This window comes from Gigantopelta aegis, chromosome 4 (genome assembly GCF_016097555.1).
Source record: "Gigantopelta aegis isolate Gae_Host chromosome 4, Gae_host_genome, whole genome shotgun sequence".
In the NCBI taxonomy this organism is placed as follows: Eukaryota; Metazoa; Mollusca; class Gastropoda; order Neomphalida; family Peltospiridae; genus Gigantopelta; species Gigantopelta aegis.
In genome coordinates this window covers 105665961-105684225 of record NC_054702.1, presented here as the reverse complement: position 1 = coordinate 105684225, position 18265 = coordinate 105665961, and the positions used below count along the sequence as shown (strand labels likewise).

The 18265-nt window shown below is 38.5% G+C and overlaps 2 protein-coding genes across 2 annotated transcripts in view; both read right to left on the bottom strand.

Moving 5' to 3' along the window:
* The window catches only part of LOC121372452 (kynurenine 3-monooxygenase-like), a 20512-nt gene extending 18453 nt beyond the window's left edge, over positions 1-2059 (bottom strand). The window contains exon 1 of the mRNA XM_041498759.1: positions 1942-2059. Within this exon, the coding sequence (XP_041354693.1) occupies positions 1942-1989 (48 nt within the window). The 5' untranslated portion in view covers positions 1990-2059. The remainder of the gene's footprint in view (positions 1-1941) is intronic.
* Positions 2060-10003: 7944 nt separating this feature from the next.
* On the bottom strand, positions 10004-14460 carry LOC121370140. The gene is made up of 2 exons (XM_041495252.1): positions 13351-14460; positions 10004-11817 (listed from the first exon to the last, which is right to left on the bottom strand). Exons 1-2 carry the CDS (start codon positions 14458-14460, stop codon positions 10144-10146), a joined length of 2784 nt encoding a protein of 927 aa, XP_041351186.1. The 3' UTR covers positions 10004-10143.
* Between the last annotated feature and the right edge of the window lie 3805 nt (positions 14461-18265).

The window sequence follows — 18265 nt, the reverse complement described above, 5'->3', positions numbered from 1 at the left end:
TTTATCCATAACAGATCCCTAATATGAACAAGGAATGTAGGAATGATGATTCTGATATGTAGATCTAACCATGGGCACACAAGGTGGCACTTAACTGGGATGGGGTGGGTCTGAAGTAATGATTTGTGGTTATAAAATATGAACCTATTGAAGACCAAGCTTTGCAATGTTAACTCCTCATAATTCCTCTCATGTTAATCGAAAGTAAGGGAAGCAAGGTGTGTGTGGAGAGATTCTGGAATCCATCCGATCACCATACACGATGAGTTATTTATATTCTACAAATGGGTGGATCAAGGAAAGTTTTGGTGCCCTTTGGTCCGCCCGCAATTCATATACCCAACACCCTCGTCTAGATTCGCCACTGAGATTTATATCAGCTTTTACAAAAAACCTTCAAACATAATTTTGTAAGTGCATAAAAAAAGTTGATAGCCTACATGTAATATAGTCTGGGGGAGTGCATATTATTCAGAGGGAGTGCTTATTATACATATAATATAGACTGGGGGAGTGTATATTACATGTATAATATGGACTGGGGAGTGCTTAGTCAACGTATAATGTTGACTGGGGAGTGCGAATTCAGGGGAGTCCAAATTATATGTGACACCTGGCTGCGAACCTTGTACCTACCAGCCTTATATCCGATGGCTTAACCACGACACCACCGAAACCGGTAACGACAGAAATGTACATAAATACCACAATGTATAATTATACTGGTACTCAACAGCACAAACTGCGGCTATGGAACAAATCAGTTAGTATTATATAACCAGTGTTTACTCTTTTCGGTCTATATACTGAACAAGCACCCATTATCATTGTCGAGTCGACAGGTTTACCTAAAGTTCAGTACGGCATCAGTAATGAATAACCAACGAACTAAAATCAGGGTGCCCTACTCGTTTCTGTTCTAGGGGGTAAAGCGGATTTAATTTGCTTATCCACTTACTTTATAATCAAGCTTAAAAGTGAAGAAATTAATCAATAGTTTTAGTAATATGTCGAAAATATAATTAACTAGGGTGAGTTCAGGCATCAATAACACTGGTGCGTCCACATCATGAATTCGAAATACATTATAAATGCATTGTTTATAGTAATCACCTGTTTAAAGAGGACATTTTGATACTGTTCCTTCTTGCACAAATGCATTTATATTTACTACTATATAAAAACTATATCTCTTCCGTGATAATAATGGCAATATTCTATAGAGCTTTACAGACAAACTGGACTAGATGAGTAGGGCTACCTATGCGTATGAGCTTCTAGTTATTTTCTAGATCACATAATTCCCAAGACATAGAAGTATAAAATACTTCGTTATTTAACTCTGAACATAATAACATGAACGGAATGGTTGCAAAAGTAATACATGTATTGAGTTGTCTTGTTTTCTTTCAGTGTTGGATACTCTTCAAACACTATTAGGCACCAGTTGGTAAATGCTCCCAAAATTAGCCATACGTTTGCTCTAGACTAAAATCGAATATGGCATGTTAACGAGTATTAAACCATCAATGTTGCCATATACATAGTCATCTTTAAGTGTATGTGTTGTTCGAACATTATATCACGTTATATCACGTTATATCACATTATATCACATTATATATCACACTATATCACGTTATATCACGTTATATCACATTATATCACATTATATATCACACTATATCACGTTATATCACGTTATATCACATTATATCACACTATATCACATTATATATCACACTATATCATGTTATATCACGTTATATCACACTATATCACATTATATATCACACTATATCACGTTATATCACGTTATATCACATTATATCACATTATCTTTGTCTAAAGAGTACATTTAAAGTACTTCATCGTGGACGAAAGACAAATCTACAATTAATACTGAGTCACACCATCATTGTCATCATCATCATCACTTACCAGACCTCCACCAACGATGGCGATATGTTTTTCTCTTCTCTGCGACATAGTTGTGAACTCCGTGGATCGTCTTTTGGCGGTCGGTATGCTGCGGCGTGTTCATTCATCTACAGGGTGCGGTTTAAGTATCTACGCTAACGTGTGGCCGAATGACATGCACAATCAGGGTAGTGTCTGAAGGCCGTGGCGCATCCATAATGTTTTCTAGTGGGTTCGTTGATCCCATTTTGTATCATGCATTTAAAAATACAAACAATAACATCTATAGTCCGTCCCATCCTTCTGCAATTTAAAAATAATAATTTCAGTTTGGAAATAATAAAAATATACTATTTTTGTGTTTAAGTTAGAAAACAATCGGCGCAGAAATAAATAACTTGTAGTAAATTACATAGTATGAAAAAGGCGTTACCTATAGCAAGGACCATAGATTACCTTTTTCAAAATGTTTATAGGATTTCTGCTGTCAGATACACAGAGAATAATACATGAGTGACCGATAGATACCATTTATCTTACAACGAATTGTTTTAAAATGTATCTAACGAGCGAGTGTATTATTCTATTTCTTATATATCCTCAAAAATCAGGTAATGTAACCGCATAAAGGTTTATTTATGGAGAATACTACAAGTTGAATGTTTTTAAATAACGAGTAGAAAGATTAATGGTATCGAACGGAAACGAGAATGTAGGATTTTATGTCTTACATAACCTTAAATGTCTTTGCCAAATAAAACGTATTTACAATGCTCGTACTTGCAGTGAACTTGTTGCGTCACATGATTAGGTTTTAGTTTAACTACGTCACAGAATAACAATTTGTGCCGTGCTTATTTTATTGGATGGTACGTCTGTGGAGACAGGATCATTGAGGCAAAGCAGCCAGTCACAAGTTTCAGAAATGATCTCAAATGTATGTTGGAGACGAAAATGTCCTTTAACATGTGATCTTCCACGTGGTTGTCTGGCTGGCTATCGTCTCTCCGATTATATTGTAATAAAAGTTACTGTTTTTTTCTCACTGGGTCTTTCTCTCTCTCTCTCTCTCTCTCTCTCTCTCTCTCTCTCTCTCTCTCTCTCTCTCTCTCTCTCTCTCTCTCTCTCTCTCTATTCATATTGCCTTCTCTCACTCTCGTTTAGGAGATACAGAAGTAAAGAGATAAAGCTCAGTATTGACAAACGAACGGGACAGTTTTAATATTCATAGAGCTGAACATAATATATCCCGCCCCTTCACACCTAAAACCCCCACCTTTTGCCGACCATAGATGATGTGTGCTTGACGTATTAACCCCTATGTGACCTTTAAATCCATTATAATAGTAAACAGCAAGTAGATGTGCGAAGAGTACTAAGGGACACCACCATTGTGCCTGACTTGTTACCTGCAAATACATTTTCGTTCACAGTTAAGGTGTCATTACAATAATGCTTTTTATACAATACTCCAAATCGTCTGTTTTCTTCTGGTAATATATATATATATATATATATATATATATATATACACACACACACACACACACACACACACACACACACACACACACAGAGAGAGAGAGAGAGAGAGAGAGAGAGAGAGAGAGAGAGAGAGACAGAGACAGAGACAGAGAGACAGAGAGACAGAGAGAGACAGAGAGAGTACACTTTAGCTATTTGTGTTGATAATACGTCAAATATTTCCGACAAATATGGTTAACAGTTTTCTTCATTTTCGAAAACTAAATTTTACTGTCGGTTCTCTGTTCATTGAACCGGCCTCGGTGGCATCGTGGTAAAGCCATCGGTCTACAGGCTGGTAGGTACTGGGTTCGGATCCCAGTCGAGGCATGCGATTTTTAATCCAGATACCGACTCCAAACCCTGAGTGAGTGCTCCGCAAGGCTCAATGGGTAGGTGTAAACCACTTGCACCGACCAGTGATCCATAACTGGTTCAACAAAGGACATGGTTTGTGCTATCCTGCCTGTGGGAAGCACAAATAAAAGATCCCTTGCTGCTAATCGGAAAGAGTAGCCCATGTAGTGGCGACAGCGGGTTTCCTCTCAAAATCTGTGTGGTCCTTAACCATATGTCTGACGCCATATAACCGTAAATAAAATGTGTTGAGTGCGGCGTTAAATAAAACATTTCTTTCTTTTTCTTTCTGTTCATTGACGTAGCCTGAGGCCCATTTCACGAAACATCGTAAGTTCACGTCTGCGACAATTTGATTAAAATTAGCTCTACTGGGTCTACCAGTAGATCTAACAGCATTGCATAAACTCTCATGTCCAGGTGACATTTCACCTATAAAGAACAATTTAAATATATACCAATTACACTTTGCCTTTTATAGCGTTATTCGGGAGCATACAAATTCAAAAATATCGGGCGAGACTATTAATTTTATGCAATAGGCGAACTTGTTGGTCTATTTCAACATTGAAAAAACAGGGGGAAAAGTGCAGTAATAAACTCTGGACTGTACATTAGTATAAACAGATTTTATGGCTATATCATCACGGCTTTTTTTGGCTATACCATCACGGGTTTTTTTTTTTTCCGCCTTGAAACGAATTTTATATTGCAATGAGTTTCCGGCGTACTTCGTAATTCACCCGAATCATTTCGTATACCTCGACATAATCCCGAATGTTTTCAAATTCTTTTCAAATCACTGGCATGATTTTGCAAGTAAGGTTTTGATTGGTTGAATGAAAGGTCAACTGGACATGAGCTCCAACGGGCTGCTGTTAGATCCACATGTAATAGTGGAGATAATTTTAATTAGATTGCGTCTGCGACTAGCAGTTATTCCGGCCATACGTTTATATGTGTTTGTCATCTATTTCACGGAGAAAATTACATCACTGAGGAAGAGGGTGCATTTTAAGGACAAAAGAAAACGAAATATGTGTACTTCAAACAATATTAGTTGTACAGTTAGTAGTAATAAGAAGTGTCCTTTAGTCGTAGATTTAAGTTTACGTGCAAAACTAGGCTTACGATGTTTTGTGAAATTGGGCCAAGGGTTTTATATTGGGGGGGGGGGGGGGTTAAGACCTGATGAGTGTTTTTATGTGCGCGCATGTTTGTGTTTGTGTTTGTGTTTGTGTGTGTGTGTGTGTATGTATGTGTATGTGTATGTATATATGTATGTATGTGTGCGTGTTCGTGCGCGCTCTCGCGCGCGCGCGCGCGCGCGTGTGTGTGTGTGTGTGTGTGTGTAGAGTGAGGTCAATTACTCGGTTTTGTCTAACAAACAATGCGGTTTTGGGGGGTTTTTTAAACCATATAGCCAAAATCATTTTAATAGACTGAAGGTAAATAAATTGATATATTAATTAACAAACTAATCAAAACAAGAATCTAAATAAATAAATAATTGATTGTATGCATGTAACTGGCGTTATTTATTTGACCCAGTTCGCGTGCATGTATCACTTGATTTCAAGGCCATGTCCATGCATATATATATACAATACGTACAGCATGTACTGCCATGCTGTTTACGGCTTTACGGCTTGATCACGTTGATTGTGGCGATGCGAGTTCCCTGTGAACGTATACGGTCGTTCGCTGTTCGCGTTCGTGTTCGCAATACACAATATTGTAAACATAATACGGTTAATGATTTAACTGTTTAATTTATTTTCTTCTGACTTCTTTCTTTCCTTTCTTCCGTCTATATTTCCTGTGTTTGTGAGAAATTCTGGGTCAGTGATAAACTACACGGAGGACTGATGACCCTGTTTTGAAATCAACCAGTTGACAATACACATCTCGTACATATAAAACATGAAAATAGGATGTAGTAAATATAAGCACTTTATTTGATGACAGTTTCAACAAAAGAATAAAAGTCATTATTTAATGGTTGATTTTGTATAACGACTATTAATTAAACACAAGCACATAAATATAGATTTAGCACTAGTCATATATAACCAACAATTTTAGGTTAATAGTAATAATAATCTATATGAATCACAACTAATCGCACAACAATATTCCGTGCAGAGTGAATATACTGAAAAACAAAAGAAACACGAATATTTAAATATGTATATTTTTTCATGATAAAATTAATTCTAAAAATAGCCTGTCAAAATGGGTCTAAAGTGTTCACAAGACGTTGATAATTTTAACACATACTTTTAAAATAATTTTAAAAAGAAAAACAATTGAATATTCGTGTTTCTTTTGTTGTTTAGTATACGTACAAGTACAATAAAAATGAAATATTTATACTCTAGACGATATTACTCTTAATACTACTGACCACTCACAGTTAATAGGTGTAATGGCTTTGTTAACAACAAAGCAGTTTGAGGGTTGTTGTTTTTATATAAGGTGAATCTCCTAATTGTAATGAACTTTCCTGTCATGGGCATAACTAACACTTACGGTGATCTTAGCGCTAAGATCGCTTTGTGGAACGGGGCCTTGGATGGCAGAGCCCATGACAGACGTGTGCTACAACAGCTTGCTCTGAATGGACACGTTAAAACCTATGACCTAACTTGATTATAATGAACGCAATCTCATTCAGTTGTCATGCATTCATTTCAACTTATTTTTATGCCTCTATCCAATTAAGGTTCAAGCACGCTGTCCTAGGCACACGCCTCAGCTATCTGGTGGGCTGTCTGTCCGGGACAGTGGATTGGTTATTAGTTGGTTAGTGGTTAGTGAGAGAGAAGAGGGTGTAGTGGCCTTACACCTACCCATTGAGCCCTTAAGAACTCACTCTGTGTTGAACCCTGTACCTACCAGCCTGTAGTCCGATGGCTTAACCACTGCGCCACATAGGCCGGTCAGCTGTCATTACATACATTGCTGTATCATGGTCCTGTGTTTGGATAAGTAGGTTTGAGCATCGTCAATAATTGGATATAGATTTGACATCCCCCCAGTCTGACCTAAATGTTAATACACCAAAGTAATACAAAAAATAGGGGAACTAAAGGCGGATGTAGGATATTTTAAAAGAGGTGTGCCACATTTAAAAGGGACACTTACAATATCCATGGGTTGCTACGGTACCTGCAATATTCAGAAGTAAACCATTCTATAACATACATCATATATGACAATACTCTCCCAAAGCATGAAGCCGACGAATATATTACATGTCTCGCACTAAACATTAGTAAATGCACTGTATCCGCCTGCTAAACATTGGATTTTAGGGGCATTTCTAAAATACGAGGGGTGTGTATGTTCCCAGCATCCCTTGGATCCTTGCCTAGCATCACAGCGAATATTACATTAGTAGCTGGGGGCTTTTTTTCTGGGTTTTTTTTTTGCAGGTGTTGTTTTTTGCAACTTATTTTCGTGCTTATATCCAATTCATTAAGGTTCAAGCACGCTGTCCTGGGCACACACATCAGCTATCTGGGCTGTCTGTCAAGGACATTAAGTTAGTTGTTAGTTGGTTAGTTGTTAGTGAGAGAGAGGAGGGTGCAGTGGCCTTACACCTACCCAATTAACCCTTAAAAACTGGCTCTGGGTTGAAGCCAGTACCGGGCTTAACCACTGCGCCACCGAGGCCGGTTTAGTGGCTGTTTGATATTACATGGATTTATATTGCAAAGAGTTGTTTCAAAACGTATGTGCCATCGTTGAATTCGTTTATAAAGGATTAGGCACCGCAAACACATTCACGTCTATCGCGTGTATAAATAATACAGAACTATAATTATTATTTTCTACTGAAGTCTTCACTGCGTTACTGAGTTAATGAAAATGTTTTAGCCATCAATTTCCGCTATACAGCTACGCAGATAAATGTCATTCCACTTTGATAGTGTTCCACTTCATTGTCTCTGTAAATTGATGTGATAAAGCTACATATATTAACGTATTCAGCATATCATATTTAATTAGTGAAAATGAAAACTGTCTATCAAAAGGCTGTTTCTAGGTGTATGGGCACCATTGATATATGTCTTTGTTCTCGAAAATGATGGCAATAAACATCAACGCGATATACGAACCGTGAAATTGCCACTTAAATAATCTCTGGCATTATTCATTTTAAGGTTGCAATACATCATTTACTTTTGCATGTCTTCAAAGCAATTTAACTACGGTGTGAAAATCTATGTTGCAGACAAATTAAATGTCAATATTTGAGAGAAATAATTATGTCATTATCATTAGGGGCGGGACGTAGCCCAGTGGTAAAGTACTCGCTTGGTGCGTACTCGCTTTAGGATCGACACCCGTCGGTAGGCCTGTTGGGCTATTTTTTGATCCAACCAGAGCACCATTACTGATATATCAAAGGCTGTGGTATGTGCTATCCTGTCTGTGGAATGGTGCATATAAAAGATTCCTTGCTAATGAAAAACATGTAGAGGGTTTTCTCTCTAATACTATATATCAAAATTACCAAATGTTTGACATCCAATATCCGATTATTAATAAATAAATGTGCTCTAGTGGTGTCGTTAAACAAAACAAAGTTTAACAAACTTTATTCATTTTAAGATGGCAAGCCATTATTTACTTTTGCATGTATTTAAAGCAATTTAACTACGGTGTCAAAATATATTTTGTAAACAAAGTATATGTCAATATTTGAGAGAAATAATTAGATCATGACCATGTTTTAAAGTACAATTATTTGGTAACTGGTAGACAAAGAAATCAGTAGAGATCGATCACAAACAATTTGAATTACTCACCGTTGTGCAAGAACATTGTTTCATTTTCCTAGCGCCAGTATCGTACGAACACAATTGTCGACATTTAGTGACAACAGTGACAAACATTTCAAAAGTTAACCTACTTGTAAATAATGAAAAAAACCTAGAACGGTATTTCAGTATTTTGTATTAATTTTTAATTTTAATTTTTAATAAAGCCCCGTTACTCAGATCGGACTACAAATAGTATTCCGGGAATGGTGGTGGGTACCTTATTATTCATACTGATGACGTGACCCCTATCTTTACAGCGTCGGTGGGCCCGTTGTGCTATTTCTTGTTCCAGCCACTGCACCACGACTGGTATATCAAAGGCCGTGATATGTGCTATCCTGTTTGTGGTATAGTGCATATAAAAGATTCCTTACTACTAATGAAAACATGTAGTTGGTTTCGTCTCTAAGACTATATGTCAAAATTACCAAATGTTTGACATCCAATAGCCGATGATTAACAGATCAGTTGTGCTCTAGTGGTGTCGTTAAACAAAACAAACTTTTTAAACTATCTTTACATTTACATCAGAGTTTACTAACCATAATTTAAAATAAAACTCTTGTCTTCCTGTTAAAGGTGTGATATGAAAAATAAATGTATATATTATAAATGTTAACGAACGTATTAATAATGTTGTAAAAACTTGCATAAATAAAAAGAAAGAAAAACATTAACAATGCACTCTGCACATTTTATTGTCGTCGGTTATACAGTTGAGGACAACACATATAATGAGAGAGAAAATTCGTAGCCGCGACATCATCGTATTGATTAGCACTAATGGATGTTTTATAAACACTATCCCATAGACAGGATAGTACATACTACAGGTAGTACTAAACCAAATAACTTCTGGCTGGGTCAAAGTTCGAGGTGCACCCAACTTTTGCTAGATAAGTGAACACCACAAGTCCTGTGATTGGTTATAAATGTGAGTGTGTTGGATGTAAAAAATAAGTTTCATCTGGGTAAAAAAAATATGCAGTTTTATTTTTTCTAGTACCAATGTGTCAAGTAACCTTGTGCTTGAAACATGTATGGGGTACCTGTAAAAAAAAAAGTACTCGAATTTTGTGCGGAACTAGGGTAGTTATAGACGTTACCCGTTATCTCAGAAACGAGCAGCTTGTACCCCCAATTTTTTCTGATTCACTTTAAGTGTGAGGGGTGGTAGTATTTATATCCGTGGCGTTTATGTTGATTGATACGCTGCAGGTAGGAGTTTTAGCCACATATGTTACTATTGTCGTCTATGGGATTTGATTTGGTAGTATACACCCTACAGCATTTACTATACTAGATGTATAGCACCTGCTGTAACGAGAACTAGCCCAATGGGCCCATCGAAGAGTGCAATAACAATAATATGAGTAAAAAGATAGTTTATTATGATTTATTAATATATATAGGCTCCAGTACCATCTTACCAGGTATTGAACATTTCCCCAAACCAGTCATTTATGATCTACAATTGTTTCATTTGTTGAATATAAAGTTATCAGTTCTGTTATTCGGATAATGTACTTGAGGTGATTGTAAACGTTGTTGATTTAGTTCGCGAATTTGAGTCAGAGTTGACGTAGTTGCCAGATCGTCCTCGACCTCTCGAATTGGTCCCCCTGCAGCAGTCCATAAACATCTTGTAGATGCGCCTGTTGCACACGAAGGAGAAGAAAAGAAAGAGGCCCTGACTAGCGTTGATGATGATGAAGATGTACTCCAGCGCTGGGATCTGGGTCCCGATGGCGATGAAGCCGGTGATCCAAGTGATTCCAGTCAGAGTGGACAGCTTCACGTACACCAGGATGTGCTCTTCGTCCTGCTTGTTCTTGGCCAGCTTCGGCGAGATCCGGATAGACCTGATGGTCATGAAGAAAAACACCGCGTTCACCACCACAGTGGCTGCAACAGGTACACCGAACGCCAAGCCGACAGCAGCTGCAGACGAGAGATAGCAGACGCGCCCACCGTAGCCGATTGTCCTCCCTTCTGATATGATGAGGTGGATCACCAGAGTGGCGACCACGATGACGACAGGCATTCCGTAGACGAAGATGCAGTATTGGAGGAACTTGCGTTTGCGGTCGCTGGAGTCGTCTCGGTTCCTCATGGATGTGAAGACTCTAAACATGTGGAAGGAACAGATGCCCATGGAACAGAAAGCCGCTAGCCAGAAGTAGTGGATAAATATACCCATGGCCTCGCAGACTCCTTTGATGGACGTCTGACCAGATCCAACAAGATACAGGAGTTGTCCCGAGAAGAGGGTGAAGCAGAGATTCATGTTATTTTGACCTGGTATTTGTCGCAAAGGCTTAAATATACAGAATGTCATAAAACTCACAAGAAGACATGATAGCGACAGTACTGTACAGACCATAGATACTATGATAACAGCATCACTGTCTTCTCGTACTGGAATCCCTTTAGAAATATATCCTTCTGGTTTAAAGTATTTCAGACAAATTTTGATTGTTCCATCACCATTAGTTTCGTAATCGTCTTCTTCGAGAGTGTGATTTAACCATTGGAGACTCAGGGTGCTATTGGTATCATGTAGACTGTATTCGTCCAGATCTAGATCGATCTGAGGACAATCCAGCAGGTTTGATACTCGTATAAAATAGACATCTTTAGTCTGAACGTCAACTGTGTCTGTGTCGGACTGTCTGTGGCCAATTGACACACTGATAACACACGAGGAACGTTCGCTGTATTTGCCTCTCCCATTTAGTCCCACATACCTGGCCTCGCTGTCAGGATACGTCCTGAAGCTGAATACCCTGTCGTTAATAGCAAAGGTGAAATTTAAATGTTTCAGAGAAAGAAGTTTCCTTTCAAACTGCATCTGGTCCACTTGCCTCACAATAGTTAACCTGGCATGCAACCCAAGATGCTGTGTAGCTTGAGAACAAGTTCCGTTTTCACCTGTGGTGTTGTACACTAACGTAAAGTCGTGAAATGTAACCTGTGATTTGAACCACGTGACTGATATAAAATCTACCAAGTTGGACGGAAGCAAGTGAAGAAAGTCTTTATCGTCTGTGAGAGGAATGACGTCATCACTTTCCATGCCAAAATAAAACTCATAACCAAGACCTTTTGAGATGCCGAAGCTTGCTTCACATTGCATTCTGATCAACTGCTTGCCTGGTGAACAGGTAACAACTCGACACCGGTCCTATAATAATAATAATAATAATAATATCAACAAAATAATAATAACATTTATAATAATCATAAAAATCATACAATTCATTATCATCATCATTATCATCGTCATCACCATAACAACATTTATGGTAGTGTTGTTTGTGATGATTGTGATGATGATTATGATAATAATGATGATGATGATGATGATAATGATGATGTGGTAATGATACTAATACTAGTGGTGATGATAATGATGGTGGTTGTGATAGTCCTGGTGCATGTGACGATGGTGATTATCGTGCTGGTATCCTGACGATAGCGAGATATTCAATGAAGGAGAATCAAGGTGGATATTGTTAGAAATCTAAAAAGGATGACATGTTAAACTGCCTTATATATTTACTTATTTATTTATTTACTTATGTGAGTATGTAATAAATGTGTTGTACGATGTGAAACATCTCAATTAATATGAATTGTTCGGTCTTTTGACTTCATCACCCAGACTTAGTTTCAGAACGTTCTAATTAGGCTATATAGCTTATACAGTGTTCTAGCAGAGTCGTGTTAATGGTATCCTGCTCTCAAATCACAAAAACACGGGGGTGGGGGGTGGGGGGGGGGGTCACAATTTTTTAAACTCAAAATCCAAGAGCACGAAGCATACTTAGATAAATTACTATTAAACGCCGAAAACAAAGAAATCTTGTGTAAATTATCTTCAGTAAATACAATGGCTGTGCAATTTTAGCATGGACGTAGCCCGACCCCTGGCTCAATGTTATAACGTGTACAGCACCCTCACGGGGAAAGGGAGACACTATCAATGAAATGCTGAAAGAATTACAAGTTAACATACATGCAATTATTTTCCATAATTTTGTTTGGTGTAAGTGCGTGACTTGTAGTCGGTACGATCATTGCGCTATTTCGCGTTCCAGCCAGTGCTCCACGACTGGTGTAACAAAGGCCGTGGTATGTACTATCCTGTCTGTGGGATGGTGCATATAAAAGATCCCTTGCTGCTAATCGAAAAGAGTAGCCCATGAAGCGGCGACAGCGGGTTTCCTCTCTCTATATCTGTGTGGTCCTTAACCATCTGTCTGACGCCATATAACCGTAAATAAAATGTGTTGAGTGCGTCGTTAAATAAAGCATTTCCTTGTAGTCGGTACAAAGGCTACATAACAGAGAGGCATTTCAGTCTTTAGAACGATCCTGAGTGGGATTCACAATAATATTATTTCATTTAAACCATAAAAAGAAGGTTGACAAATCAGGTGTGTGTGTGGGGGGGGGGGGGGGGGGGGGGGGGGGGTTGTTGTTTATGTTGTTGTTTGTTTATTTGGGGTTGTTTGTTTTTGTTGTGTGGGATTTTTTGTTTGTTTGTTGTTTTTGGGTGGGTTTTTGTTTAGTTGTTGTTTTTTGGTTTTTTGTGGACGGGGTTTTATTTTATGTGGAGGGTTGTTATTTTTTGCATATGAAATAAGATAGATCTTCCTCAGTTATCAAGGCTAATATGAACAAGTTGATATAATATTTGTCCTGGGGCCTTTACCTTTTCTGCGTCATAGATTTTATCTTCGTCACACTGTGTAGTTGGGTCCGTGTTGCCTGGATGAAATATGTCGCCGAAATCGAGGAGAGCCGAGAACGCTACAGGTCCACCATCAAATTTCCTTTTACACTTTGGAAACAGTTTTCTGTAACTCTCCGCGTTGCAGATGAAACAGAACGGGTTTCGATAGCGGCGTCCATCCAGCAACTTAACAGTTGTAAACGTTCCACAAGCTCTTTCAGTGAATGCGTCATACGCTGGCCACATCCCCGTGACATTGCACTTGGATATGACACTGTCGTCATAGAAACACTCTCTTGCTGTGACTCCATTTGGAGGGTGATGGTAGACTGCGCACGTGTCATCGTTTAGACTGGCCGTCAGCAGTTGCAATGCAGTACGGTAAATTGAGACATTAAGTTTCTCAGTGCAGTCTATTTTAACAGCCCATGGTCTGTATTGTGTGACATTATTGCACGCCGCACAGTACTTGTTGAGAAATGTAACATTGTCTGCCACTGAAGTCACTGGAGGCAACGTGGGTGAGTCTGCGCATAACTGTGACATTTCGTCATTCTGACATGACGTCACCATGAAGTATCTTCTGACGGCTACTGCCCGTGCAGTGACGTTTTCAATTCTGTCTCCATACATTCTGCTTATTGCACTGACGCATTCTCGCGGCAGCCGGTGGTTATCGCCGATACTAATATTGGACTGTCTGGACAGAATGTCAGGACAGCAGTCGTCATACAACGAGCAGAAATCATCGCATTGGCAGGGTTCGCACCTGTAACACCGGTCAGGCCAGCGGTGAAGACAGACACCCGGTCTGCCGCAGTAACGTCTGTGGTCGAGGATAAGTCGACGCATGAACACAGCATTATCGGGAGGGTCCACCGTCTTTAATACAGAACTGGTGGTAGCATCCGTCATTGATGCAACATTGTCAGGATAATCTGTGATTGGTGCAACATTGGCTTGAGGAGGATCCGTGTCCACTGTAGGAAGCATTGTCAATGCTGGTGTCGTGGAATCATTACTGCACTCACTGGAACCAGCTGTCAGCAACAGCAGATACATAACTTTCACCAGTCGTTGTGGAATCATTCTTAGTAATGACCCTTTAATTGTCTGAAAGGCAAACATTACGATTCGTTACTGATGGTTAATAAAGTATGTTTCTATTGTTTATTGTGTATTTTGGATATTATCTTGTGTGTTATGTAATCCCGAGTAGAAAGAAAAAAGAAAGGATTATTTGTTTAATGACTTCTAAACACATTGTAAACTACGGCAATTTGGTGGGGAGAGACAGACAGACAGACACAGAGAGAGAGAGAGAGAGAGAGAGAGAGAGAGAGAGAGAGAGAGAGAGACAGAGACAGAGACAGAGAGACAGACGAACAGACATAGACGCATACACACAGAGAGAGAGAGAGAGAGAGAGAGAGAGAGAGAGAGAGAGAGAGAGAGAGAGAGAGCCAAATAGATTACTTCTACCAAAACGCAGCAATGGATCTTTCTTATGCACTTTCCCAAAGACAGGACAGCATATACAACATTGTCGTTTGATATTCTAGCCACAGGATACTTCCAGTTGTTGCACCAAATGAGCTTCGAAGCGCTTTGAACCCATTCCAGTCCAGTTCGGTTCTATTTATGACGTTACGTCGTACGAAAGCGATATAGGCCATTCACATCCTTCATTTTGTAGGTTACTATGTTTTCATTACACAGATATCATTTGGCATTGAAATCCATGTTTAATTGCCCAACCTCAAATGAAGATAGTCAATAGAACGGATTCCCTTTGCCACTAACATACATCATTGTGAAGATACATATAAGCATTTATTTTCACTCCAAAAGTGAGAACATTTCCGTCTCAGTGTTTTGCTATATGACCACATCTGGCTGTAGTACCGGTCCGAACAGGTGGTTCATTAACCGATTCACCCCGGCTATCTCTTCCGCTATAAACTCATGTCCCAAAGAGTCAATGTACAATAGTACAAAATAACATGGGCAAAATCCAACCAGAAGGCTTACCATTGAAAAATATCAATTGTTTAATTTTTTCCCCAATTACTAGAAGTGAATATGTGAACCACAACATATGTCACAATTAGGAACTATAGTGGATCGTGATGAATGAACTTTTATCTGGAAGTGAACCGTGTAGTGAGACCTATTGTACTTTAAAGGTAAAGGAAAACTGGTTGAGGTCATATGGAAGCAAAAAACACATCTAAATGACGTCATATGAAAGCAGTAGAACCCTCCTGTTACATGATAACTGTATTTGGTGTAGCACGTTCCAAAGTGTTTCGAAACGCTTTTGCGGCTGGTGTAGCCAGGGCGTCATGATCAACTTCCAGTTCTATTCACTTTCAGTTCAAAGCGCATCGATGCGCATTGGCGAAACCGTATTGGTGTTTCACCAACATTAGAGTACAAGTGCCATATATTTTCGAAGACGGATAGTTATGGGAATATACTGAACCGACACTAAACTCATGTACACAAATTCATTTCAGATTATTTTAATGTCTTTTCAGTAACTGTTAGTGGGTCAAGTCTGGTCATTTGTTTTAGTAAATGTTTGTTTTGTTTTGTTCTGGGGTTTGTTGTTGTTGTTGTTGATGTTGTGGTTTGTTTGTTCGTTGTTGTTGTTGTTGTGTTTGGGGTTTTTTAGTTGTTGTTGGGGGGGGGTTTTGGGTTGTTTTGTTTTTTTTTTTGGGGGGGGGGGGGGTTGGTATTATTATGTTTATAATCAGACTGTCAAACCTGACAAAACAAAGAAATCAAACAAAACTATTTTAAGTATTTTTCTGTAATATGGATATCACCGTTCATTTCTTTCTCCAATAGGGAAAATAAAAGTATTAATACAACGAACGAGAGTATGGGATTCCTAGCAGGGTACTAGTATTAGAATTATAATATTCAGAGACCACTGCAAAAACGTTTTAAATGGGGAGGGGGGGGGGCGAAATCTAGCTCGGTAGGTAGACCGCTCATCTAAGGTGCTGGGATCAAACCTCAGATGGTCTCATTCTGTGATTGAGGTTTTCCTCGTCCTAGCCAGTGCCCCAAGACTGGTACATCGAAGACGGTGGTATGTGCTGTTCTGTCTGTGGAAAAGTGCACATAAAAGATATCTGGCAGAAAATATAGTGCATTTCCTCTGAAGACTATCAGAATTATTAAATGCGTCACGTCCAATAACTGATATTGCTGGCGGTGTCGTTAAACAAACATGTAGTTTGTAATTTAGCCAAGTACATGACGCGCAATCAAACGTAGCTTAGTGGTAAAGCATTCGCCTGATGCGCGGTCGGTGTAGGATCGATCCCCGTCGGGTGGCCCACTGGGCTATTTTTCGTTCTAGTCAGCAGACCATGACTGGTATATTAAAGGTCGTGGTATGTGCTATCCTGTCTGTGGGATGGTGCATAAAAAGATCTCTTGCTACTAATGGAAAAATGTAGCGGGTTTCCTCTCTGAGACTATCAAAATGGCCATATGTTTGACATCCAATAGCCGATGATTAATAAATGAATGTGCTCTAGTGAACAAACTTCTTTTTTCAAACCTTTCCAAAAGGACACTGATACCTACAGCATATTTCTTAAAAGCAGGTGGCCTTTATACAGAAGTGTTTTTATACAATGTCTCATCTTCTATATAGGTTCAACTGTATACGCGAACATATTTAGAATATCTGAGTAGATTATTTATCTCCCTGGTACATATCGCAGTTAAGTTTAGGCGTGAACCACGCATCCTTTAATGCAACCATCATTTACAGAGTATCCACGAAAGAAGATGTCAGTAAGATACAATACATATGGCTTGCATCTCTCGTGCCGACAGAAGACTCTTAGCCTAGTAACCGCTTTTGTATTTCGCGTCTGATTTCCCTTAACGAGAAACATAAACAATGTTGTCAGATCTTAACAACTTGGTTAATTTCGGTCACGTACCAAACTTTATATTTCCTCTAGTGAAAACATTTGAAGATTGCGCTCTTCTTTAAGATGATATATTAGATTTTAGGTAATAGCATAAAGATGTTTTGAGCAAAGAAATGGATAGTCTAGAATAACGAATGCAGTGTATATATCCATTGAAAAATCACAGGGGACTGCATGAAATTAGAATAGCTGATATGAAATCACAGTACACTCAACCATGGCACTGAAATTAAAGAGATGACTTAACCATTGATATAATTATCTTATTCCTTAAAGACTGCTTTAAGAAGTACATTACTGACTATTTTACATTAATGTTATATTAAAATATCATCTTCATATGTAACAAAACTGCAAAGTTGTTTTCAATGTATCACCAACATTAAAATTGAGTGACAAGTACGATTCCAGTATAACTGTACACGGGTAACAAATTTTGAGTATTAACATATTAAACATTATAACGAGTCACGGAATTATAGTTTCATTGCGGTGACTTGTGTGTTAATGTTACTAAAAGTACTTGTGATAAACACTTGTTGCCTTGAACCTTTCAAAAGTAATTTATTTGTACATGTGTTGTAACCGTTCCATGGAACATATAATTTATAAACTGAATATACCTTAATTTTTAAAACTTGTTTGTGAAAGAGAACAAAACAAAAGGTTAAACTATTACTGAGAGGACAGTGTGATTTAGGTTTTATATACAATCATAAGCACACGAGACGGGGTCAGTGGGGCAATTTCCCCCTAGTGCTGGAGCAAATTCTCAAATTCGGGCCAAAACAATAGAAATGTTCGGGCAAAATGTGCTAACGTTAGGCCTTTTTACCATGTATTTCTAATTTTTTTAATCGACAACATTATTCGTTGCAATCCATGCAAAAACGTGTAGTGATTTGTTTGCTACCCTATATAGCTGTTTGGAAGTT